The following is a 26,686-nucleotide window of genomic DNA, read 5'->3' as shown; positions in this document are numbered from 1 at the left end:
CTACTTGGGGGCCCAGCAGTCAGTGCCAACTAGAGATTCAGTACTTCCCCAGACTAGCTTCTGTTAACCCACTCCCTGTTCAGGCTGTCCACATGGACAGTCATTCTCGGCATCAATGGCTCCATCTTTTAAGATAAATTCTACTACTCTGGCCTTTCCTTCTTTCCAAAGCAAATCAGGGCCTCCTTGGTCCCTCAGGTTACCTGTGTGATCCCATTAGCATCAAGTTAATAAACTGAACACAATGGTATTGCACAGATATAGAGAATAATTCAAGCTGTAGAATTTTTATTATGGGTGCTGTATGAAAGAAACAGCCTGTGTGTGTGTGTAAAAATCTGTTTGCTAGGTGCACCACACAGTAGAATATTATTGACTTTTCAGAGTAAAGCTATATTTTTCTACCATGCTACTCCTTATAAATGACAAACTCCCCAGAATCAAATTTATAAAGCCCCTAACTTACATCAGTTCATGTCCTCCTTGATGACTTGTGATGCCTGCAGACTAATGCCAATTGATAAGAATTAGGCAGGTGGTGAGCTACAGTTGGTGCACAGCTTTCTGAAAATGTAGCAATAATACAGGCACCCTAACTGTTTCTCTGATCTGGTGCATCTCTTCTTCAAACTAGATTGCTGTCATTTTCTATGATGCCTAGCATAATGGGGCTGCTAGCTGCTACTGTCACTCTCTCTCCACTTTCCCTTATCTGAAATAAGCAGAACTTGGTGATCACCTTGTCATGCTGCAAAAGCTTTTGATTTCACTGGTTGTGGGAGGATGAAGGTGTTTCCAGATGTGTCAAATGAAAAGCTCCTCTTTCCTTGTTTTTGATTTGCTCAGTGGATGAGTTAGTTTGATGGTTAAATGCTGCTGGTGGGCTGAGTTTTTTATAAATATTTTAATACTGCTGGGCAGTCATGAGATTAAAAAGGCCTGGATGTCAAGGGACATCTTGAACTCCCAGAACTCATTAAATCTAACTACCAAAATGCCCTGCAATTTGCTTCCCAAGAAGGGCTTGCGTTACAGCCCTCTTTTCCCTCTTCTCATCCTGTGGAGTCTACTACTCCCCATACGACAGTGTTTCCATACTCTACAAGATAAAACTCAGTTGACCATTTCTCCTTCTAGGTGTTCTTAACCATTACAGATGTTTTGAATTCAGTTGTGGATGCTAGATATCTTTTATGTAGCTAACTGTGAAATACTACTTCCCTTCTCACTTTCAAACCCCTCTTGTATTCACATTGCAGTTACTTCTCCAATACTGTTCCACTTGCTGACCTGATTTTTGTGCGATGACAGCCTGAAATTACGCAACACAACTTCACTGAATAATGTACCAGCTGATTGGTTGCAGAATCTTTTTTAAAAAAATGTAGAAATATTCTAAAAATGTACAAATTAAATGGGTCACACTAATTCATACTACTCCTGGCCCCTGGAAAAATACATCTGCCCAAAATATGGAGGGGACTGATTTAATACTCCTTTCCAGTCTAACTGTTGGAGGGTAATGGAATTAGACTAACATTTCTAGCCAGAAGTTTGAAAACAGAAAGGGGTTATAGCTGCTGCAGCAAGTACCAGCTAAAAGTTCACAGCTTAGTGCAATGCAGTTTTCTTATAATGGAGGACCTGCACCACTCTAAAACTTACAGCTTTCAGCATGCATAGAAGATGTAAGTATTCATAAAGTCATTTTTCCACTTGAAAATTGAATCTGCACTTCTAAAAAATAGAAACGTGAGGGGGGGAAAGTACTAATGTGTTAACTCCACTTGTACTGCTGTTCAATCACAGGTAAGTTAGTTTTGAGCCTTATCACTACTGATGGAGGAAGTGGGTTGGAGCTCATTAAGCCGAGTCAGAGCAAAGCTCCCCTGTGCAGCTACGGCAGCAATCACGGGCTCTTCCGCATACTTCATATGGAGCCAGGGTAGGGGTGCTTTGCCAGAGGCATCTGCGGGAGCGTGCCCCCGCAGCTAAGCGCAAAGCGGAGCCCAGGGGCCTCTCCTACCTAGCCCTGGTGGAGCCAGGCTGTAGCCTATCCAGAGGAGGCCTGGGCAAGGCCCAGCTGGGCTGGTCCTATCCCCGAGGGGGAGGGGAGGGGGCAATACTCGCTGTTTACAACGTTTCAGAGTAGCAGCCGTGTTAGTCTGTATCCACAAAAAGGAGCGGGTGTGGCACCTTAGGGACTAACACGGGTATTTCAGCTGGAGCTCTCCTGGGCTTATGCAGAAATAAATGGGCTAGTCTCGAAGGTGCCACACCTACTCCTGTTCCGTTTACAGCCTAGGTCCCCGCCCCGCGTTGGGGCTGCGGGTTGAGAGCGACCAGGGCGCAGCCAGTCAGACTCTGCCGGAGGAAGGGGGGGGCCCGCCAGGCGCGATTCCCAGCTGCCCTTGGGGGGGGGGGAGGGAGGCCGGACCGCTGACTGCCGGCGGTTGGGAAGTGACGCTGGTGAGCCGGTCTGTACCGCCCCGCGGGGGGGAGCTCGCTAGGCCTGTCCCCGCCCTCCCGAGACCCCAGCGGGAGTCAGCGCCCCGCCCCCCCGCTCTGTGGCTCTAGCACGTAGCGCGCCGTCCCACGCAGCAGTGGCTGCCGCGCGTGCACGGGGCGGATGGAACCAGTCGCCCGGACGGGGGAGGAGGCGATAGAGTTTTTGTTTACAACGTTGCTCCCCTCCCCGGGGCTGCAGGTGGTGGTAGCGACCTGTGGGCGGAGCTAAGCGGAGCCTGTGGCGGGGAGAAAGGCGGGAGCGCCGGTAGCTGCCGCCTCGGGGCCATGTCGGTGGTTTTCGTGCCGGAGCGGCTGCGCGGGAAAGCGGAAGTGAATGCAGAGACCCTGCAGCGGGTGAGTGCCCGGCACCGCCACAGCCCCTCGAGTCCCCCATGTGCGGGGGGCGGGGCCGTTCCCTGCTTCTCCCTGAGCCGGCTCTGGCCACCGCGGCCCGGCCCGGCCCGGCCCCCGCGGAATTACTGCGCTTAGCGCGCGCCTGGCCCATGGGTCATCCCCACGCACCCTCCGGTACCTGAGACACTTGCCAGCCGCCGCTGCCCCTGGGTCCAGCAGCTGTTCAGCGCCGAGCACCTGGCAGCCTTGAGCCTTATTGCAGCTTGTGCGGGCGGGAGGGGTCTCGGCCCATTTTTTTAGTGGCCTGAGTGTGGCTGGTGACTACTTTGATACATTGTCTGAAAACGCGGAACTTTATGAAAAACTAAGAAATATGCACATGTCCGTGGCCAAATCCTTGTGAGTTGTTGGTCGGGTTTAAGAAATGGCGCTAGAGCACTTTCTGTAGGGGAGATGCTGAAAGTGCAAAGCCCTCTATCGACCTTGTTCCCCACCCCCTTGCCCCTGTTCACACCTGCCCCCTAGAGCTGGGGCTGGGAGCAGGGCCCTGGCTCTGGCATGGGGGGCATGGACAGGGGTAAGCGGGCTGATGCTGGGGCCACAGCTGGGGGCAGGGCTGTCAGACAGGACCCCCGCCTGAGGGGCCAGGAGCTGGGCCCTAGCCCTAGCCCTGCATAAAACCTGAGTGCTGCAGCACCTCCCATGCCTCTAGTTCCTGCGCCTATGGAATGTACAGGTGTATTTTGGTGCCCTTGGGCCCTGTTGCCTCACCTCAAGGCCCTTTTGCTTCTTTTCTTCCCATCCCCATCCCATTGCTCCTTTACCAGCCCTGCTTGCCAGAGCCAGAACCCCATGGCTGAATCGGGGGGGGGGGGGGGCCGGAGGAAGGGCGAAGCCTGGAGCCATGCAGCTGAAGCTGGTAGGGGGGCTGAATCCTGCAGCTGGAGCCTCCAGTGTACCCCAGGAGTTCCCCAGCTGAAGCCCCCCTGGGTGCTGCTTTGCCCCCTCTGCCATCTGTGCCAAGGAGGCTGTCATGGCCACAGGCTGCATTTGAGAAATGCTGTTCTAGGCCCTAGTCTACTACAAATAAACCACAGCCTGCAAACCTAAACATGAGAGAGGTGCAGGAAAATATTTTCAGCCCAATTACCATAAAACAGGTAGAACCAGCTAACAGAAGGGAATTTTTGCAGTTACAATAAACAACATATAACAAGATTTCAAGCACCTGTAGCAGAAGCAAAGCCCTAACTTGTGTTTATTTTAGTTACTAGATGAAAACGATCAGCTGATTCGATGCATTGTAGAATATCAAAATAAAGGAAGAGCTACAGAATGTGTGCAGTAAGTAAAACTTATTCCAAAATGCAGTCCGTGTACGTATAGAAAAGGTACTAGTTTAGATGCCCAGCACACTGTGAAATTTGTCAGAAAATGTTTTATAGAAAGTTTTTGGCTTAAAATAAGCCTTGTTCAATCACCACATCAAAATACTGCAGCATCAGCTGAAAAATAAGCCATGCAAGTCTCATCTTTAGGATGAAAGTGAGTTGGAGAGGGTATATGGGGAGTTGAGTGTAGGAGAACGGAAATAAGATACGGGGGCAGGGGTTAATTATTTCCCAAGAATGAGTTCTTCCATTTTGGGTTTGTAGTAGGTGACCTAAGATGACATTTATTAATTGTAAATATGCATGACTACTTCAATTCTGTTTAGGCACAGCCTATCCTGATCTCTCTAGTGTAGGGAATACAATTATCAAGTCTTGTTCCCTTTTGAATTTTCCAAACTTTTTTCCTCTCATAGGTACCAGCATATCTTGCACAGAAATCTTATTTATTTGGCTACTATTGCTGATGCAACTCCAGCCAGTGTACAGAAGACTGACTGATCCCACAAACTTGGACACCCATCAGTGGTGCCTGTATAAAGCATGAAGATGTGATTGAATGGAGGGAATTCTGAGGGTAAAGAGGGATACAACTTCCCTCATTTTTGTCTGACTGGCTAAGAGCAAGCTTTGATAGGGATCAGCTGGGAATCCAGGGGCCAAGATTGATGGGCATTAGGGAATAGATTCTTATAGGAATAGAGTTGCTGTAGCCTTGCATCCTGTTAGTGATGAGTTGATAAATATGTGGAAGATCCCTTGCACCAGTCTTCCCCTTCCTTTGTTTTTTGGTTGTGTGTTGTTTTTTTTTGAGAAACGTACACCTTATTTAAAAGTGCTACTGCCTATGTTTTTCACGCTTCCTTGAGTGGTAGGTGATAATGGAGAATAGGAAATCAAGTAACAGTGACACCAAAACCCCCAAGCAACCTGAATTTCTTCATGTATTCTTTTGGAAAATGAGCATATTAAGGTGATAAACGATGACACTGGGTATCAGAGGGCAGGCTGAGTTTTAGAAAAGGCTCAAGTTCCACTTACCCAGGAGAAATAGTGAGGTAACTGGAGGTTGTCCAGGACCTGCTGCCTTCATTATTGTATTGCAGTAACAGCCAGAAACTCCAAGCAGAATTAGGGTCTCATTATGCTGACTGCTGTGTAAAGCTATATGCCCTGAAGAGCTTACAGTCTGTCTACTCCGGTACCACTTATTGGACCATGAGGTTAAGCAGGATTATGACTACTCCCCTGACTAGGCTCAGGCTTTTCCAGTTTTCAGGGCAATTCCCCACATCCTCTAAAGTTAGCCCAGAGAATGAGATAGTCAGCATGGCTGTTTGGTTGGGGAGGACTGTAGCTTAAGTCTCCCTTAGTGTCCTGTCCCTCTTCCACTCACTTGTCACAGGTTTCTCGGGCATACTGTAGTTCTCAAGAATGCATCTAGTTGCAATACTCACTTTAGAGAATTGTTGTCAGTGGCCTGAAAGAAAAGCAAACAGTTTAAGTTTGCCATTCCTGCCTCCTCCTGGTTAAACCAAATGTGTCTACAACTCATTTCTCATTTGTCTAAGTTTGTGAATTTACAAATTCCACAGTAAAACTGGTATAATTGTACTTGACTTGCTTTGCCAATAGATGGGCATTGCAGAAATCAGAAGACATTTATTGCTTCCCAGTGCATCCCATCTTCCCCTCTGAGAATGTCTTCATGGGCCAGGTATCCTGGAAGGGGATTCAGACTTGGATCTCAGTTGGCAGTACAACTGACACTTGGCTCTAATTAACTGTTTAATCTACAAGATTGAGCATTATGGATAATGCTGTTTGCTACATCATAAGTTAAGTATCCACCTGTTTCAATAATTTTACTTATGATTAGTGAAAATATTTTCATTTAAATTGTAAAAATCTTATTTTTGCAAGACTCCCAAGATGGCAAAAATGCAGGGTTAGGAATTTGTCAGATGCAATACAGGGACCGATCTGGCTGCACATCCGATTACAATATGATACTATGCAGATTGAACTAAAGCTCTTCCTAGTAAGCAAAAGCACTTTTGGGATTAGTATGAAACACTACTCATGCAACAAGTGAGTTAGAGGAAACCTACTTGTAGACAAATCTAAATGCGATTTCAAAGTATGGAACTGGCTTGAGTAGTTGGTTCCCTCCCAAACATGAAAGTTTAATCAAATATTCTGAGAGGCTTCTAATTTTCCAACAAAAGAAACAGCTGACTTTTGTCTTGAAAACAGATTAATTAAGGAAATAAGTAATTTAAAATTTTTCAGAAATAGTATGTAGCTATCTATTTATGGAAAACACTAAACAAATGAGTTTTATATCTCCATTTAAATATTTTATAAGGGAATACTCATTTCAGTAATGTCTAAAGTATTACTTTAACTTGCTCGAAAATGTGTTAGATATTTTGTAATAAAATCTGGTAACAAGCATCTGAATTCATTCCTTTGATATCAGTGTAAAGACTACTTGATTTTTAGCAGCTTTTCTCCTTAGAATGAGTTGTCATGTACAGGTATTTCGTTGTTGGCAAAAAGATACAGGTAACAGGCTTTTGCATTTGCACATTTCAGATTTTTGTATTCCAGTCACACAGTTAGAGTGTAACTTAAATGGAATGGCACCACCCCATAGCTTTGTCCAAAAGCAAAGGTTATTAGCCATTCATACATCTGTGAACAGTACATACGGAAAGTGACTTAGTGCAAAATGTTCATCACCAAAAGCTAAATATGGGTATCAGGTGTCAAGAAGGAAAGTTGCTGAAAAGCAATAGTATGTATTATTAACTGCCAATGAAGGAGCATTAATAGTGGTGCTATACATTCCATCCTAGGGGTAAAGTAGCCCTAAAATAAGGATTATGGGGAAATTTGATATCAGATTCTACTGTGCAGACAACACATTTAAAAAAGTCATTAAGTAGACAATTTTTTGTATTAATATTCCTTAATATCTTTTCATTTACAAATTTAAGTTACATCTTAAGGCGCTGTTCATTTTCAGTCAGGAGCATATTTCAAACAGGTATGACCTATTATTAAATGTATATCTTTAATAATGCAAATAGCTTTTACTTTCAGGCGCTTTAAAAGTAAAATACAAAATGTTCAGTTCCAGTTCAGAAGCATTAGCTATTCACAAGAAACACTGCAATAAGGGTAAGTTAACTAAGCACCAAACCCTTGCACTTGGCAGTGTAAATGATAAACAGATTTTATGGCAAGACTTGTTTGCCAAGTGCAACAATGTTAAAAATTACCAGTGTTCAGAACAAATCGGCAGCACAGGACATAGCACCTACGTGGTCAAAATGCAGACACAGAAATGGTTTCAGTTTTGTTTCCACAATTCACTTGGATTAAGTTTAGAAACTTGCAATATTTGTAATTAACAGTAAATTACAAAAACTGCAACAACAGTTTTGGCACTGGTTAGGAAAAAGTTCAAAGTTATAAATAAACTTAATTTGCATTTTGGTTTTAGTATGAATAATCATGGGACATAAATATACCCAAATTTAGGATCAAATATTGTCAAGCTTTTGGAAACTTCAAACCATTTGTCGAGCTAAATAACGACTAGTACTTTCAGCAGAGGGTTTTCAAAAGTAAAATAGTACAGAACATTAACAATTTACAGACAAAAGCCACGCTGATTGTGCAAAGCACATTACTGTAAAAAGTCTTTGTACAGCAAACAATTCTCTGTAAACATGGTAAGTATGAATTTTCAGAAAACATGGTGACAGTATATCAAATACAGGCAACATTGGCATCCTTAAACAGCACAAAAGGTAACATTCTGGGCCTGCAACTACAGCCCATCACCATACAAACAAAAGGAGTGAATGGGTTTTAAACACCCAAATGTTTAATAGTATTAGTGTTGTATATATATATTTTATTTTTTGGTATCTTTAGATATAGATGTACTTAGTTTGTAGAAAAATGGGAACATAAATGTACTTTTATCTTTGCAGAAAAATTTTTATATGTAGTTAGAACTAAAACACCACTTTACTAGTAGTTAACATATTAGAATGGTATAATGATTTAAGAAAATATAAAAATAAGATTAATACTGTCAAAACTTTATACCAGAAAATATGATTTAATTACTCTTTTAAAGATGAAATATGAAAATTTTAAATAAGCTTTAACTATATAAAGAATCTTCTGTAACTTCAATTAATATACAATGGGATAACTATACATATATATTTACTTCCCACCCCCCTCCAATTTAAGCACCAGTCACACACTGCTGGATCCACTTTGGTTGGAAGGTTATTCCAAGTTCCACAGGTTAAACTTTGTAATGGCACACAATATACTTTTAAGTATCTGCTACTCACATTTTAATTCTAGTTTCTCTTCTGAGCCAGCTCACAATTTTTACTCTAACTGTAGCATCTGAAATAAGACTTTAAATATATGCAAGTAGTCTTAGCTATAGTTTCACTCATTTAAGGAGCACTGTGGGGGTAATGCCTTTAGCCAAAAGTAGAAGTATCAAATTGTGTATTTGAAAATCAGTATAGTCATTCACACAGATACCATACCATCTACCTTTGGCAGCCAAGAAAATTTGAAACGCAAGTTTGAGTGATTCCAGCTACTCTATATTTACATTAATGAAATGACTGCAAAACTTAATTTTGCAATGGTTTTTGCAACACTGCTGTAACACACCCACTTGCATGGCATGTTAAAAGCTGCTGCCCCACTTCACTAAAAAAAAAGTTGTCACAGGCTGTTTACTTAGAATACAAAGACTACAACTTGTCCATTATAAATCTAAACAAAAACAGTGTTGAGCAAAAGCAACCACTATATTTGCTTAAAAAGTCAATGCATTTTAGCTGATGTTTAACTATAAATCTATATGAAAATAGCTATAAAATACAGTGTCTTGCATGGTAGTCTTAGCAATTTTTTTTAAAAAAGGGGTTTGAAAAGTAAAGGTAATATACACATTTTAAAAGTGTTTTGCCTCACAGTTTTGGGCTGTTTCATATACATTTAACAAATATATTGTCTGTTTGCTCAGCACTGTAAAACAATTTAAAACCTATGTACATCACCATAAAGTTTTCACTCCACATATAATAAAATAACCAGAACACTGCCAATACACAAAGAGGAAACAAAGATAATATACATAATTTATAAGACTGTTTGGCCCTATGAGGCATCTTTCCAATAGAAAAAAGCAGTTAGTATTGATGCAGGTAAGATGGTCTGCGTTCGTGCTTTACTGGAAAAGATTTAAAGCCCTTATTCAGCTGTTTGTGTTGGGATGTCTGCTGCTGTGGTGAGTGTTGTTGCTGAGCATAGGCAAAATTGGAGGAAATACATGTAGATGGTGCACAGTCACTGGCTGTAGACCAAACTGGTGACTGTAAAATCTGCATTGTGTCATTCCATTGACTGACTGGATTACTCATCTGATACAAAGATGTATTCTGATTGGGTAGTGTGTTTGAAACGGATGAAGAATGCTGCCAAGGGGCCTTAGGAGGCCAGGTTTTGGTTTTATTATCCTGTGAAGACAGAATTATCAGCTTTGATTTTGCAAATCAAAATATTTCAATGCATTTTGTTCTGATTTCAGAGAGCTGATTTTTCTATTTAAATTATTTATAGTAAGGAGATAGCTGAGCAGATCAGACAAAAAACTCTTCATTTTTATATTTGCATAATAGATACCTTTTTTCCTAGAAAAAAAGGTCACGTTGCAACATCCATAGCCTTGGATATTCCCCTATTTTTTGCTCATAAAAATGACTCTTGGCTTAAAACAGGCATATGTTGATCAGTTAAATGCAGACTTTCCTCAGGAAGTATTCTGAATACACTTGTAGAGCTCTACAAATCATATCATCATCTTTATAGGGCAAAGACTAATTTATTTATGTTGGTGGTCAGCCAGAGGCTTGCAGCTCACTTTATGGTGTGATTTAGTCCCCTGTTCATTTTTCACTTTAAAAAGTTACTTGACAGTGCAGAACTGGTAACCCTGCATCTATACCACCCTAGCCTGTTACTAGAGCACTCTGACCGGCATACAACTTGCTCGGGTTTCTCAACAAAATATCTGGGAAGTGAGGGGAAAAGAGCACTACAAGCAATCAGGAAAGCACTTCCAGGAACCGTTTGCAGGAATCCAATAGGAAGGAAGTAATATGTTTTGAACTAATTAAAAAAAAAGTTTGTGGTGACAAGCAATGGGGTAAATATGCTTTATAAGATTCTCTATTTTAATACTTAAGAAATTTTGTTCAAAGCTTTAGATTTCCGCTGCAATGCAAGTGGTTTTTGGTGTTGATTCAATTCAGAGCTAAAAAACTTGTCTGATGAAAACTGGATAGATACTTCAGACTGCTCAAGTTTTTCTTCTCTTGCTAAGTCACCTTCATTAACAAAGAGAAAAAAGCAATTTTCAGCTTACCTGATTAAAATCATCTACAGTGGAAAGAAGAGGTGGCGATGGTAGTGTGCTATGTTCCTGTTCACCACTACTGTGTTTTCTGCAAAAAGCAACAGATTGACATGCAATTTGCTGTCATTTAAAAGCACATCTTTTCACCTACTGTTGTTACACATAATTATTAAGATGACTGAAAGATGATTGTTTACCCTGTACATTTGACAGCTTTCTGTGTGTACTCATCTCTGTTTTCACTGTGTGTGTCTTTCACCCAGCAACGGAAGAGAAGAATATTAACAGTAAGGTTCCTGTTTCCTTAAAACAGTTGGTAGGTGAATTCTGGAACAGTAGTATCTAAACTTTAACTTTTAAAAAAAATAGTAATTAAAGGGACACATCTTGAAATTAGTTGCCCACCTTTTTTCTGTCCAATTGTATATAGTAAACCATATCTTTGAGGCATGTTCTGAGTACTCATACACTGAAGCCAGAGTAATAAAAATCCTTCAAAAGTGTAGTGTAGCTCCCAAGCTCTGCACATGCTATCTGTTACAGCAAGTTCAGAGTCTGGCTTGTAGCTGGTGACAGAGAAGTGAACTGAAATGAGCTCAAGTACTAAAAAGATTGTGTTAAAATTTGGAAGCCATAACAGCTCCTCTGTCAATGGCTGATTTGATCAGAAGCTCTTAAACACAATTTTAACACAGAATTAACAACTTCCACCCCTTGTTTTGTTTCGTTTAAGTAGGTACACCTCTATCCTGATATAATGTGGTCTGATACAAGCTGAATTCAGATAAAACGCGGTAAAGCAGCGCTCCGGGGGTCAGGGCTGCTTTACCTCATATCCAAATTTGTGTTACCACAAACATTTACTCTGCACCTGCCCATTACCTGCTGTGGCCCTCCCTACCCCAGCTCACCTCCGCTCTGCCTCCTCCCATGAGCACACCACAGCTCCGCTTCTCCTCCCTCCCAGGCTTGCTGCACCAATCAGCTGATTGGTGCAGCAAGCCTAGGAGGGAAGAGAAGCGTGGGAGGAGGCGGAAAGGAGGTGAACTGGGCAGGGGGGCCCCGGGGAGGGCGGCAGCAAGTAACAGGTGGCGCAGAGGAACTGATCCCTGCTCCAGCTCATCTCCGCCTCCTCCCCTGAGCATGTCGCCGCTCTGCTTCTCTCCTCTCCCCCCCACCGCCCCCTTACAGGCTTGCCAGGCCAAACAGCTGATTGGCACGGCAAGCCTGGGAGGCAGGGAGAAGTGGAGCAGGGGTGGCAGCACACTCAGGGAGGAGGCGGAGGCAGAAGGAAGGTTAGCTGGTACGGGGAGCGGTTCCTCTCCCTACCCCAATATAATGCGGTCTCACCTACAACACGGTGAGATTTTTTGACCCCTGAGGACCGCGTTATATGGGGGTAGAGGTGTATATTTTTATCACCAGCTATAGAAAGTTCTCATTTAAATGCCCTAATGGTGAGTAATCATAAGAAAGGCCATAGTGGAACAAACCAATGGTCCATCTAGCCCAGTATCTTGTTTTCTGACAATGGCCACTGCCAGATGCTTCAGAGCAGTGGTTCTCAACCAAGGGTACATAGAGGTCTTCTAGGGAGTATATCAACTCATCTAGATATTTGCATAGTTTTATAATAGGCTACACAAAAAACACTAGCGAAATCAGTACAAACTAAAATTTCATACGGACAATGACTTGTTTATACTGCTCTATATACTATACACCAAAATGTATTCCAGTTGATTTATTTTATAATTATATGGTGGTAATGAGAAAGTAACCAATTTTTCAGTAATAGTGTGCTGTGACACTTTTGTATTACGCCAGAGTTTGTAAGCAAGTAGGTTTTAAGTGAGGTATAACTTGGGGGTATGCAAGACAAATCTGACTCCTGAAAGGGTTACAGTTGTCTGGAAAGGTTGAGAGCCACTGCTTCAACAGAATGAACAGAATAGGGAAATTACTGAGTGATCCATCCCGTCATCCAATCCCAGCATTTGGCAATCAGAGGCTCGAGTACACACAGCATGGGGTTGCATCCCAGACTATCTTGACTAATAGCCATTGATGGACCTATCCTCCCTGAACTTAATTCTTTTTTGAACCTAGTTATACTTCTGGCCTTGCAAGGAGTTCCACAGGTTGACTGTGTTGTGTGAAGAAGTATTTCCTTACGTTTGTTTTAAACCTGCTGCCTATTAATCACATTGGGTGACCCCTGGTTCCTGTATTAGGTGAAGGAATAAATAATACTTCCTTATTTGCCTTCACACCATCCATGATTGTAGAGACATATCATATTCCCCCTTAATTCTCTTTTCTAAGGTGAACAGTTCCAGCCTTTTTAATCTCCTCTCACATGAAAGCTGTTCCATACCCCTCATCGTTTTTATTGCCCTTCTCTACTTTTTCCCAGTGGGAAAACCAGAAGGTTGTGGGCATAGCATGGATATAGATAGTGGCAATATGACATTTTGTTTTATTATCTATCCTTTTCTCAATAGTTCCTAACGTTAGTTTTTTGACTGCTGCTGCACATTGAATGGATGTTTTCAGAGAACTAGCCACAATAACTCCCAATATCTTTCTTGAGTGGTAACAGCTAATTCAGACCCCGTCATTTTTTATGTATAGTTGGGATCATGTTTTCCAGTGTGCATTACTCTGCATCACACCCACAGAATCAGACAAAGTGGACAGAACACCAAGCAACCTCAGCACACTGCGCACACTACAGCTCGGTAGGCCACCATACATCCATTGAAAATTGGAAATTTATGAAACCCCATATGGCACATCCCCCAGGACAGAAAACTGATTATCCAGAACTACCCTTAGAGAAAAGAATGAAGCCAGCGTAAGGTAGTCCTATATACTCTGCTTGGGCCTGTAAGCACATGTGATCACTGGTACTAATAGATCTAGTACTAGCAGCAGGAACAACTGATTTTTGTTCATTTCCAGGAGACTTGACTGTATGATACGAGCTTTTATTAGACACCTTACTCAACCCTTTTTGGCTAACTACTAAGAAAGCAATGTGTTAGTCAGGCCTGGTCGGAGTTGATGTTACAGAACAGTGAACCCTTTTTCAGTTGGCGCTGAGGGGTTCTCGGAAAAACCAATTATTTCCTCCCTCACCTGAAACCTTTATGGAAACATATGTAAAACTGATTCAAGAAACTTGCTTGGCATTGCCAGGTTTGCCAGCTATAGACCTATTTTTAATCTTCCATGTCTGATTAAGATTATAGAGAAGATTATGGAACAGTTCTGAGTATGTAGGTGCTTCATATCTTTGACCTTTGTCAAGAAAACTTCATTTAGGACCTAGTTATGGTTCTCAGACTGCACTAGTGTGTTAACTATGTGTGTAGTAGTGCCTGTACTCTACAAGCTCCCGTAAGAATAGACAAGGCATAAGAAAAAAAATAAGAGATGAAAAATCCTAAAACCCGCAATGTTCAGGCTTTTACACATCTGCCCTTGCTCAGCACTCTGCCATGCTCTTGTATAGTTTCATATATATTTTAGTTAAATGTCATGATTTCCTAAAACTATGGATGGGCTCTTTTAGTTATAAAAAAAAATAACTAAAATAAGCCACAGTACAGTATTTGCTGATAAGCAAGAAACACCAGCACTGCAGACTAGCTATTTTTATGACACCTGCAGCTCAGATACATAGGATTTTTTACCTTCCAGTTGGAAGATTCTAGTATCAGAAGTTTGTTAAGGAGTTGTGTCTTCTCCCTCCGTCTCCCCCACTCCACCCCCAAACAATTATCCTGGAAACCGATTTTGACATCAACAGGGCTACCAGAACGAATCTGTCAATATAACACACACACTTACGTTCTCTGTCAGCTTGCTTCCCTGCTTTCACTCTTCCACATTCAGCTGCTGCTTCTTCCTGCGACTGCTTACAGACATTCCACTTCATCTAACTGCAAAAGCAGTTTCTGAAGTTTGGTTCTTGAGCCCTTAAAGCCTCAGGTATAACTCCTATGCTGCGGACACTTCAGTCCATAACCTGCTCCTTTATTGTTTTGACCATCCTTCACTTGCTTTCTGCATGCATTAACCTTACCCCCCCATCTTGCTCCAGCACACTGCTTTCAGGGCAACACCTCCACAACAGATACCCAAGGATGACACACTGCTTCAGGAAACTTAGCCATGCTGCCATTGGCTTTCAGCACCCAACCCCGAAAATGGGTAAATTTACTTATATTTGCATGTTTTGGCTCTAAATTATTCAGTAGCTATTATGGGAGATTCTGTAAAATATGTTCAGCCACAGCACTAGCATTTGCTGATAGTTTAGGTTTACCAAAGGGCAACCACGTGGCAGATTTTGAAAACTACATATCTTGGGAACCTAATATTCAATTATAGCAGGGGACTCATAGACTCATAGACTCTAGGACTGGAAGGGACCTCGAGAGGTCATCGAGTCCAGTCCCCTGCCCTCATGGCAGGACCAAATACTGTCTAGACCATCCCTGATAGACATTTATCTAACCTACTCTTAAATATCTCCAGAGATGGAGATTCCACAACTTCCCTAGGCAATCTATTCCAGTGTTTAACTACCCTGACAGTTAGGAACTTTTTCCTAATGTCCAACCTAAATCTCCCTTGCTGCAGTTTAAGCCCATTGCTTCTTGTTCTATCATTGGAGGCTAAGGTGAACAAGTTTTCTCCCTCCTCCTGATGACACCCTTTTAGATACCTGAAAACTGCTATCATGTCCCCTCTCAGTCTTCTCTTTTCCAAACTAAACAAACCCAATTCCTTCAGCCTTCCTTCATAGGTCATGTTCTCAAGACCTTTAATCATTCTTGTTGCTCTTCTCTGGACCCTCTCCAATTTCTCCACATCTTTCTTGAAATGCGGTGCCCAGAACTGGACACAATACTCCAGTTGGGGCCTAACCAGCGCAGAGTAAAGCGGAAGAATGACTTCTCGTGTCTTGTTTACAACACACCTGTTAATGCATCCCAGAATCACGTTTGCTTTTTTTGCAACAGTATCACACTGTTGACTCATATTAAGCTTGTGGTCCACTATGACCCCTAGATCTCTTTCTGCCATACTCCTTCCTAGACAGTCTCCTCCCATTCTGTATGTGTGAAACTGATTGTTCCTTCCTAAGTGGAGCACTTTGCATTTATCTTTATTGAACTTCATCCTGTTTACCTCAGACCATTTCTCCAACTTGTCCAGATCATTTTGAATTTTGACCCTGTCCTCCAAAGCAGTTGCAATCCCTCCCAGTTTGGTATCATCTGCAAACTTAATAAGCGTACTTTCTATGCCAACATCTAAATCGTTGATGAAGATATTGAACAGAACCGGTCCCAAAACAGAACCCTGCGGAACCCCAAAAGACCTACGCCCTGATCCTCAAAGGCACTTAGAGATTTAACTTCCACTCATTCCAGTGGGAGCCAGGCACTTAAATCCCTTTGAGGATCTGGGGACTACTGCCTTGAATAATTCACTTTTTAATTTAGGCCTCTTCATTACTCCTCTCTTAGTGACACACCTACCATCAGATCAGTGAAAAATTCCAGAGGCACAGCAGAGCTTTCAATCCCTCCAGAAGGTAGAAAATGATTAGGTTGTGATGTGTAGTATAACAGGAATAATCTGTTGTAATTCACCTTTAAGACTGATTAAACACCTTGGCTCTGTTTTAGCTATTCATCAAGCTCAATAGTTTATTTGTTTTGTATGATTTAAAAAACAATGCAGCTGTGCATGCAGAAAAGGAGGGACCAAGCTGACATGGCCATTAAAGATAAAGACAGGAAGTCTGAGGCTGATGCCCACTTGAAGGGGGAACCAATGGAAGAACTCAAATAGGGGCCTGACATGGTAAGAATGACCAGGCTGGTAGATTATTTTAGCAGCAGCATTTTGAGTAAGATTAAGGGGAACAAGGCTGCATCTGTCAAGGCCAGAAAGGAGGAAGTTGCAGTAATCAAGATGCATAAAGAAGGTTTGGATGGGAATTTTAGCATGAGATGAAGTGTGGGAAGAAGTGGTAGGGTTTATACACATGAGTCTAGAGAGGGCCAACTGAAAGATGACCCTCCATTTAAAGTGTGAGTAACTGGGAAGATGGGGTATTACCCATAGTGACAGAGTAAGGTGGGAAAAGATCAAAAGCTCGCTTTTGTGCATGTTGAGTTTGAGATGATAAATGGACATTGGTGAAAAGATATCAGAAAGATACTAGACTGGAGGTGGTGACGGCTCACTAGCGAGATTTGTGAGTCATTTGCATGAAGATCAGATACTTACAGATCCATATGACCAATGTGGCTATCAAGTTTCAATTCATATGGTTGTCTCACAATCCCACCAATTGAACGCTCCTCACACAAGATTTTCACTTTGTCTTGCCATTATTTTATGAAGTTAGGATTAAAATATTCAAGTGGCATATGTTTACAGTAACACATCTGCTCACCTCCTTTGCTTGACGGCAGCAACAAGGTCTGGCCCTGAGAACATGGAAAACAAACTGTCTCCATTAGCTGAGGAGGTCTCATCACTTGAGCTGGCTGAGTCTCCTTGATTACCGGACCAGCTGTTTGTCACATCACTGTAAGGAAACAGGAAGTCAGTCTTCATTTCTATACTGTCCTGACCACAGTACCTGCCATGAAGTGTTCATGGATTTTATATTAAAATGCTGAATGTTGGGAAGTCCCTACTCCTGGGACCCCTGAGTTAAACCCCAATAGTGCAGAAAGTAGAAGGGGGCATATTTTTTATTCATTTACACAGAAATAAGTACGTTTCACTGATAACTATTACAGTAATAGTCCTGCCACTACTACATCATTAACTGCAACAATCTAATGTAAAAAGGAAAATCTCTTTCCTTCATTCATATATACGCATTCAGATTAAACACACGCACACACCATAACCTCTCACTCAGGCAGAAGATCCAAATGATACTTGGTCTAGGAATTTCCAAAAGGGTTCAGACATTTATTTCAGAATTAGATGAGCATGGGAGCTCTACCTGGAGGCTGCAAACTGGTGTACAAGGCAGGTCACAAACAACCACTCCCCCTTGGTGGACAAATGGAAAGAGGATCCTGAAACTTTTTCGTGTTGTAACATGAGGCCACAGCAGTAGTTCTCAAATTTTTGTACTGGTGACCCCTTCCATACAGCAAGCCTCTGAGTGTGACCTCCCTTTATAAATTAAAACCACTTTTTAATATATTTAATACCACTATAAATGCTGGAGGCAAAACAGGGTTCGAGGTGGAGGCTGACAGCTCGCAACCCCCCATGTAATAACCTCGTGACCCGCTGAGGGCTCCCAACTCGCAGTGTGAGAACCCCTGGGCCACAGCATGGAAAAGGTTGAGAACCACTGAACTGGAGAATGTAGCAAGCCTCAGAACCATCTCACTACAGATACTGAAGACTGAATCCACATTTGTTGATTAAGCAGCTCTTGCTGCTCCACAGTAGCAGCATCCAGTTGATAACGTCTAGGAAGCTCAATTCAATCCCCTGATATACCAAGTGGCTTCATAGCATCATTCCTGATCATAAATATCCTTGGCCTTTAAGACATTAAAATAAACTCAGTTTGAATTAAGCATTATAAACCTGTCACTTCTTATGTTAAGGTTAAAAACACACTGTATAAATACAACTGCACTAAAATATTTGTTTAAAGGACATTTCAAGCTAATGTTAACACTTCAATATCAACAAAGCAGAAAATGGTCAAACCTACTACCCTTAAAAATTATGTAATTTTTAAAAAAATATCACAGCATAGTCCAGTGAAGCAATGGCAGTTAACACAGCTATCAGGAAACACCTAGTAATTTACAGCATTTCTCCACTACGTTCAACCTGAACATAGAGCGGATAGAACATAAAGTATAGGGGGATGCTATGGTCTCACTTACCCTTCTGTGAAATACTCCGGAAAAGGCCAGGTTCTGTGAGGATCATCAGGAAGAGGCCAGTTGCTACGTGTGTTGCTTGGGCGACGGATGTGCTGTGCTTGCCTTTTTTGTTGCATAGCCTGACTGACCCCAGCTACATAGCGGGCAAATTCTGGATCAGAGCCAACTGAATATACAAAAAGAAATCAGAGTCAGTTGCTGACATAGTCAGCTATTTCTACTGTAATTATCCCTTCATTTAATCCTTTCACTAGGCTGTCTATCTGAGCAAAAAAACTCTAACAATGAATACCTATTACACAGTTGATAACTCTCTGTGAAACAATATATAGTACTAAACAACTAGATAACTGAAAAAAAAAAATACATATTGACGAAGAGGTACAAAGTATCTCCATATACTGAATAAGGGGAAAGGGGAAGTTACTGACCTGTAACTGGAGGTCCCTCAAGATGTGGTCCCTCTCTGTATTCCACTGTGGGTTATGCATGTGCACCATGAACCAGAGAATTTGAAAATAGCGTCCACTGGTCTGCGCATGCACCCTGGCTCACCTTGTGCCTCTGTCTGAGGGAATAAAGGTTGGGGGACCATCTCTCCAGTTCCTTCTCTAGCGCAAATCAGGTAAGATTTGAAGCAGAGGGGAAGGAGGGCAGATAGTGGAATACTGACAGGAACCACACATCTGGCAGAACCTCAAGTTACAGGTCAGTAACTTCCCCTTCTTCAACTGATGGTCCCTATTGTATTCCACTGTGGGTGACTGAGAAGTAGTACTTAAGCAGAAGGAGGGTGTGAGGATGTAGAAGGCAGAGCTAAGTGGAAGAGCACCACCCACACGAGGCATCAGCTGAGGAGTCCTGCACCAGGACAATGTCTCACAAACGTGTGAATGGAGCCCCACATGGATGCTTCACAGATATCAAGGAGGGGCACCTCCTGAAGTGATGCCGTATTCATTGCTTGTGCTCTAGTGGAATGAGCTGTCACCACACTGATGGGGGGTGGAGCGGGGGAAAGAAGGGGAATTTGGGATGTAGATGCAAAAAAAAACCCTTATCCTTATGGAATATAGTCAGGGCCCTACCAAATTCATGGTCCATTTTGTTCAATTTCATGGTCATAGGTTTTTAAAAATTGTAAATTTCATTTCAGCCCTTTAAATCTGAAATTTCACAGTGTTGTAACTGTAGGAGTCCTGACCCAAAAAGGAATTGTGTGGGAGTTGCAAGGGATTCCACAACTTTCCTTGGAAGCCTATTCCAGGGCTTAACTATTCTCAGTTAGAAAGTTTTTCCTAATATCTAACCTAAATCTCCAATGGTGCAAATAAAGTTGATTACTTCTTGTCCTATTCTCAGTGGACAAGGAGAACAACTGATCACTGTCCCCTTTAGAACAGCTGTTGATTTGTTCAAAGACTTATCAGTCCCTCCTCAGTCTTCTTTTCTCAACATTTAACAAACTCACTTTTTTTTTAAACCCTTCCTCGTAGCTCAGATTTTCTAAACCTTTTATCATTTTGCTGCTCTCCCCTGAACTCTCTCCAATTTGTCCACATCTTTCTTAAAATGTGGTACCCAAAACTGGACACAATACTCCAGCTGAGGCCTCATCAGTGCTGAGTAGAGCAGAACAATTACCTCCTGTGTTTTACGTACACCACTCCTGTTAATACATCCTAAAATATTAGCCTTTTTTGCAGCATTCTGTCCTCCAAAGTGCTTGCATTGTCATCTACAAATTTTATAAGCATACTCTCCACTCCAGTCATTAATGAATACATTAAATAGTACCAGACCCAGGACAGACCTCTGTGGGACCCCACTAGATATGTCCTCCCAGTTAGACAGTGAATCATTGATAACTACTCTGAGTATGGTCTTTCAACCAGTTGAGCATCCACCTTATCGTAATTTCATCTAGACCACATTTCCCTAGTTTGTTTATGAGAACGTCACGTGGGACTGGGTCAAAATATACTAAAATCTAGCTATATCACATTAAGCTGTAAGCACATTATTTTAAAACAATTTAAAAAATTAGTTTCTCCTTTACTTACTGTACTAAGCAAAGCCCGAGTTAAGGATTCCTACCACTCTGCTCAGAATATGGCACTCCAGTGAAGGAGGAGCTGATTTTTCCATTGCAAAAAGGTCAACTTATTAAGTTTTGTAAAGGCCAAGTCATATATAAAACCATCTCTTTACTTATGTAACAATTTATTAAAACAGTAAATGAAAATATTCACTCTGTTGAATTACTTTCCACATTCCTTTCAGCATGGAGGAAAAAAATAAGGTTTGTTTTGCATTCATGTTCTCAGTCCAATAATGTAAATGCTACAAGGGGTGCAAATTACACTTTGTGGGTTTTGTCTTAAAGTTCATTGGAACATTTCCATTGGACAGTTGTTTTTTTTAACCCGAAATCTAAATTCTGGGTCAATTTTACCTTAACAGCATTCCTGTAACTAGGACCCCAAATTTGGTTGGGTATTTTTTGTTTGTAAAGAAAAAGGCCTCTGGGCACAGCAAGTAACTTCTCCTCTCGTTTTAGTTCTAAAAGAAATACTTACCTTACACTGAATATTTTTTTTCCTTCTTAGCATTAATAACCCTAGTCAGAGCACCACCCTCGTGGAATTGAACCAATGGTGCAGACTGCCTTTGGAGTGACCACAATGGGTTGGCCTCACCGTAAGCAGCAATGCTAGATGAGTGAACAAAGCAGCCACATACAAATAGGAAACAAGTGAGTTGGTTGCTAAAAAGTCTCTCTAGCCCTCAGCTGCATATGGAATTGAGACACAATGTCATGGCTGGGGGAAGAGACTCCTCTGCCAGTCCAACTACTGTCTCTCCAAGCAGTTTTAATAACTGCATAATTTCTGCACAGCAGAAACTTTTTGATATTAGATGTGTTGTGAGTACAAAGATAATTATGAAGGATCCTTTTTTGTATTGTGATGTGGTCCATGTTATGAAAAAGTTTCAGAAGCACATGAAATTAGGGCTAGAAACTGAGGTTTTACTCCCTCCTTTGCCAATTACTTGCAAGGTGTCACTAAGGCCCAGATTTTTAAAGCTATTTAGGTGTTGCTGCACTCAGGATCACAACGCATAACTGATTTAGGAGCCTATATCTCCTATCTTTTCAAAACTGATTTAGGCACTTACGAGTCTAAACTCCACTGTCAGTAGACGGAATTTAGATGAAGTGCCTAAATCCCTTTTAAAATTAGATTTAGGCTCCTAAATCAGTTAGATGTTGAGACACTGAGTGCAGCACTAAATGGCTTTAAAAATAGGGGCCTTAACCTCTTTGTACCTCAATTCACTCAATGGTTAAAAATAAAAGTGCACAGATGTTAATGCCCACTGACCTTTGTAAAACACTTTGGATCCACTGATGAAAAGCACTGTTACCATTACTACCAACATTTAACAATATTCTTTACTTTGTAAAAAATATAAATAAATTGTAATTATTTGAAGAAAAAAAGGATACACACCTGCAGGATCAAAAGGCAGAATTTCTCCCAACATCCCAAAGACTCCATCATTCTGGTCACGGTTTGGCCATGTGTTGTTTCTAGGTCCTTGTGGTTTCTGTCCTAACATCTCAGACACCATACTGTCCATATAGCTGCTCACAAGACCCAAGCTATATAAATCAGAGCTCAGATCTGAGAAGCCAGGATTGTTCCACTGACTAATATGAGACAATCCAGCCCCAACTGCTTGTGCTGATTGCTGTGAAGAATTATTCGCCCATTTGCTGGATACACGCTGTTGCTGCACTCCAATTGGTTGGAGAAGATGTTGATAATACTGCATTTGCTGCTGCTGCTGCTTTTGTGACTGCTGTTGCTGTGACAACCCTTGCTGAGAAGGATGCAGAGATGCATGAGACATAGACTGTGGTTGTTGCACTGCTCCCGATTTTTGTTCTGTTGCTGCAGAAGATGCAACAGAGTTCCTTCTTTTCACCAATGGAGAAGTCTGCTGGGATTTGCCCATATTAAAACCAGACAAGAAATCTATAACCTCCTGCATTTCCTGGTCAGTTGGTAAATTCATACCTTTATCATCCTTGCCATCATCTGCTTTAAAGAAATTATCACACCTTTCAACAAGAAATCCATTGACTATTTGGTTACTTGTGCTCTGAGTTGGTTGTAATGGATCTATAGTCCTAGGGAAATTACCAATGTTCAAAATACTTTGTAATCGTGTGTCTATGTTACTGGGCATTTTAGTTTTCTCCTCTGCGTTGCTACCTATGAAGACATTTTTGGAAGGCGTACTGGGGATAGAGTAACTTCCACTGTTACTTGAACTGGTGCAGGAAGTTTTCTTTGTAAACCGTGAAGTCAGTTTTGAGAAAGTCTTTTGCAGGCCTCCCGATGACTTGCTTCCATTTCCAGATGGCATGTCAACTTGATTCCCAAAGTCACAGATCTCACGCTGTAACTGGATCTGAATACAGGGCAAAGCTTGCTCCCTGTTTGAACAAAAAACATTTATTTCAAGCCAACCAATATACTAGCCTAATACAACACACAAAACTATGTCTTAATAAGTCTACACATTCAGTTTGTGTATTTTGGGGAACTGAATAATTGGGTAATGGATGGGGGAAACACACAAAATAGAGCTCTTCAGACAAATCTTGGTTAAAGTCAATCTGACTAGTCAATTATTTTCTTATTTGACAGTGATATTAGCTAAACGGCTACATTGGTAATGATTAATCTGGTTGACTTGAAATTCTGGGGTATTCATGTTTTATTTTTCTGAATGTATTTTAATAAGGCCCAAAAATCTGACAGATACACCCATATCTTTGCAAGAGAACAGCAGACTGCATAATTTTTGTTCCAAATTTAAAAGAATCTACAGCACCTTTTCATCTACCTATAGGCTACCCAAGCTTTGCAAACTTCTTACTGCTTAGTCTGATATATGCACCAATTCTCTGCCTTTCTCCCCCCAAGAACAGACACTAACAATTTTTGCAATATTGTATTGAGTCATCTTACAGCCCTTCAAATAATTCTGACGTCTTTTAAACTGGAAAAGTAGAGCATGAGGGAAATGTGAGATGTACCTTCCTTCCTTCCACCTGTTTATGTCAAACACAGCAGTATAGAGCACATCTACAAGTCCCAAAGTCTTCTCTGGATCCAGACTCCTCTGCAGTAAAGACATTGTTGCTGGATCTTCCTTCAGACACCTATAAATATTGGAGTTTTTAAAAATGTTATTGTTGGACTATTCCAATCATAAATGTTTAATATGTTGGAAAAGCAACAAAATGCCACTTAATTATGCTAAAACTTAGTTATGCATTTGTGAAACAAATCAGGTAGTGTTCATGGATAGCTTAGCTACTACCACTTAATATAGAGCAACCAAAATCACTCTGCTTTTGGGTAAGAACAGAGAATTGCTACCAAGTACTGATGATGAAATTCATAAACTGGAATGGAAGGGTTGCACTCATGCTGTAAGAATGACAGGCAGCAGAGACCAAATAAGGACTCAGAATTCTCAGCATCTCCTCTTACAGAACTTCCTGTTATCTCCCAAATAAAGCCACTTGTACAGTAAGGCAATGTTCAATGCTGAAATAATTTCCAGTATAACAGAAGCCTCTGCACTGGGCACATATGACATAACCTTCTCAGATGGGTCATTCAGCACTGCTAGGATTGAGATGCAGAACCATTACTAACAGTAAAAAAAATCCTGTCTCTGAATTTTATAGTCCACCGCTCTGGAACGGATAGGATCTCTATAGCAATCCCACATCCTTAATAAAAAAACAAGAATATCAAGAACAAACTGCTTTGAGAACAATGGAAATAGTGTCAACAGAAGCAAGAGTGCCCAACTTGAAATGTTTACACAAAACAACAGACTAAGTGGCTACCTCAGCGTCTTCTGCTGAAGCTTCTGCAATTTCAGTCCAGAAAGAGATTGGGCCAGCCTGACATGAGTGAAAACAGACAGACACTCCATGTTCAGCCAGTGCAAAACAAATTAAATCACTTGGAAAAAGTGATTCGAGAAGCTCCAAGTACTTTACTACACCTCCTCTAACTTAAAAAACCAAAACCAAAAACCTTTTCACACCTTTAATGGCAAGGGTTCTCTAATGCAGGACTAGGAAAGAACTACTTTTTGGCCCAAATGGAAGCAGGTGACTGAACAGGGTGATAAGTTAATTCACTCACACACACACACACTCTTGTGCAAAAATAGTTGCTCTCTCCTGAAAGTTCCATCTTCCTGCAGAGATTATGGCAATTTAAAAAAAAGACTATATTAATAGACAGCTAGAATAAGGAAATTGACTTATAGGGTTCTGAGAGGGTTTACACAGTAAACTCATTAGCTAAGTCCTCAGCCATTTTGCAGGGAAGGGTGAGTTTAACTGGAGATGTGGAGAGACAACTTTAAAATATAAAAATAATCAATGACTATCAATGGATGACCCCCATGAAAAATCTTCAGTTCTGCCATGGAGACTACTCAGGGTAGATGCTTGAACCCTAATACAAGTTACAGCAAGAGATGTCTATTCAGCTCCTAATGGGAAAAAATGAAACACAAGCTCAGGAAGAGGTGTGGAGACATATTCTTATTGAGGATAGCCTGAGCATTTCTTCCAGACATTGCAAAAGAAACAATTTAAGAGTACAGAACTTCCTAACTAGCCATTTCTGAACTACATTCACCCTTTCAGGTCACTCAGTCATTAGATCAGAATAGTAACAGGTCCATGCTTAAGTATATCATGGCATTAGGAAAGGGATTATCCCCAGAGGGCTGTTACAGACTACAACAGCATTGTATCTGTGCACCAAGAAAGATGAAAAAATAACCTCTGTTCTACCTGAAAAAGAAGGAGTTTTGACTATATGAGTGAAGGTCTCTGTAAGTCTTGCAGCATTTGACTGATGTTTTGGTTGGCACATAAGGCAAGATAGCTCTGAACTCAACCTTCTAGAAAGTTCAAAACTTGCAGATGAAGTGACTTCCATGTTTGGTTTATTAGTTTCCATCCTCTTTTTTCATAAGTGACTGAAGAGGAGTTTGTTGGTACTAAGACTGCTTGAGCAGAAAACAATGCACGGCAAGTCTTATGGCTGTCAGTTACAGAACACCGTGTACAGTATTTTTCATTATTTACTGCTTGCCTTGTGCCATCTGATATCCCTCAAAAGCCTCCAGCTGAAGGGGCTGGTGATATTTCATACCTGATACAGTTCTTGTAGACCTCCGGTTAAGAGGTGTAACCTGTTTAGCTGCCATTGAAGTCAGGACCCAAATCTGTCATGCTAAATTAATGCAGATTATCTGAGAGGCACGCCTTGTTTTGTATCAGAGCTAGTTGTAGTTTTCTGCAATTAAACCCATGAAACTACATCCAGGCACAGAGATTCATCACATGCACGCCCTCCCTGACTACCTACCAGGGCAATGACTGAAAGGATTTGCTATGCAAATCAGGCTAGGCATTCATTCCCACCTTCTTAACACACAGCTGGTCTCAATTCTGAGTGTGAGATGCGGAACTTCTATACATCTCCATTACTAATCTTAATAGAAGAGATTGATATCAAGTTGATTACCCCTTCAGCTAGAACAACAGGTAGGTCTGGCAAGGGCACCATTTCCAATTGGGGAGGAGGGCAACTTTAACCATGATTATAGGGGCTACTTAGGCACCTAAAAACGTTATGTTTGTTTTTGGTTCTGGTTTGTGATTTTTGTGTGTGTGTGTTGGTTTGTTTTTAAGATAATGGGGTGAGGGCCGCAACCAAAAATAACTCAAAGGGAGGGGCTCTCTAAAAAAGGTTTGAAAACTGCTCAGGGTGCAGGCATGCGGGGTAGCTAAGGGCTGTGTGCTGGAAGGGATATTGCTTAGGGTGCAGGGAGTGGCTGTGTCCAAGGGGGTGCTGCTGCTGCTGCCAGCCCTGCACTCAGTCCCTAGTTGG

The 26,686-nt window shown here is 41.5% G+C and overlaps 2 protein-coding genes across 3 annotated transcripts in view; one reads left to right on the top strand and one right to left on the bottom strand.

Moving 5' to 3' along the window:
* Positions 1 to 2,546: 2,546 nt before the first annotated feature.
* SS18L2 (SS18 like 2) lies at positions 2,547 to 6,708 on the top strand. Its single transcript, XM_050922862.1, has 3 exons — positions 2,547 to 2,862; positions 4,130 to 4,206; positions 4,670 to 6,708. Exons 1-3 carry the CDS (start codon positions 2,794 to 2,796, stop codon positions 4,752 to 4,754), a joined length of 231 nt encoding a protein of 76 aa, XP_050778819.1. The 5' UTR covers positions 2,547 to 2,793; the 3' UTR covers positions 4,755 to 6,708.
* A 600-nt stretch (positions 6,709 to 7,308) lies between these two features.
* The window catches only part of GARRE1 (granule associated Rac and RHOG effector 1), a 104,238-nt gene continuing 84,860 nt past the window's right edge, over positions 7,309 to 26,686 (bottom strand). For both annotated transcript variants that reach the window (XM_050922816.1, XM_050922815.1), the window contains exons 9-14: positions 23,791 to 23,916; positions 22,193 to 23,184; positions 18,678 to 18,843; positions 17,204 to 17,338; positions 10,732 to 10,810; positions 7,309 to 9,823 (exon numbers count right to left, since the gene is read on the bottom strand). In XM_050922816.1, coding sequence (XP_050778773.1) covers positions 9,497 to 9,823; positions 10,732 to 10,810; positions 17,204 to 17,338; positions 18,678 to 18,843; positions 22,193 to 23,184; positions 23,791 to 23,916 — 1,825 coding nt within the window. In that variant the 3' untranslated portion in view covers positions 7,309 to 9,496. The remainder of the gene's footprint in view (positions 9,824 to 10,731; positions 10,811 to 17,203; positions 17,339 to 18,677; positions 18,844 to 22,192; positions 23,185 to 23,790; positions 23,917 to 26,686) is intronic.

The sequence above is a fragment of the Gopherus flavomarginatus genome, chromosome 14, assembly GCF_025201925.1.
Source record: "Gopherus flavomarginatus isolate rGopFla2 chromosome 14, rGopFla2.mat.asm, whole genome shotgun sequence".
Taxonomy (NCBI): domain Eukaryota; kingdom Metazoa; phylum Chordata; order Testudines; family Testudinidae; genus Gopherus; species Gopherus flavomarginatus.
Note: the sequence above shows the minus strand (reverse complement) of the source record. Positions and strands in the feature narration are given on the sequence as shown.

Bases quoted from the DNA above. Each gene is read 5' to 3' on its own strand.
- SS18L2 (XM_050922862.1), top strand. From the start codon at position 2,794: ATGTCGGTGGTTTTCGTGCCGGAGCGGCTGCGCGGGAAAGCGGAAGTG. The intron at 2,863-4,129 runs GTGAGTGCCCGG...TGTTTATTTTAG, and splicing joins ATGCAGAGACCCTGCAGCGG to TTACTAGATGAAAACGATCA. The intron at 4,207-4,669 runs GTAAGTAAAACT...TTCCTCTCATAG, and splicing joins AGAGCTACAGAATGTGTGCA to GTACCAGCATATCTTGCACA.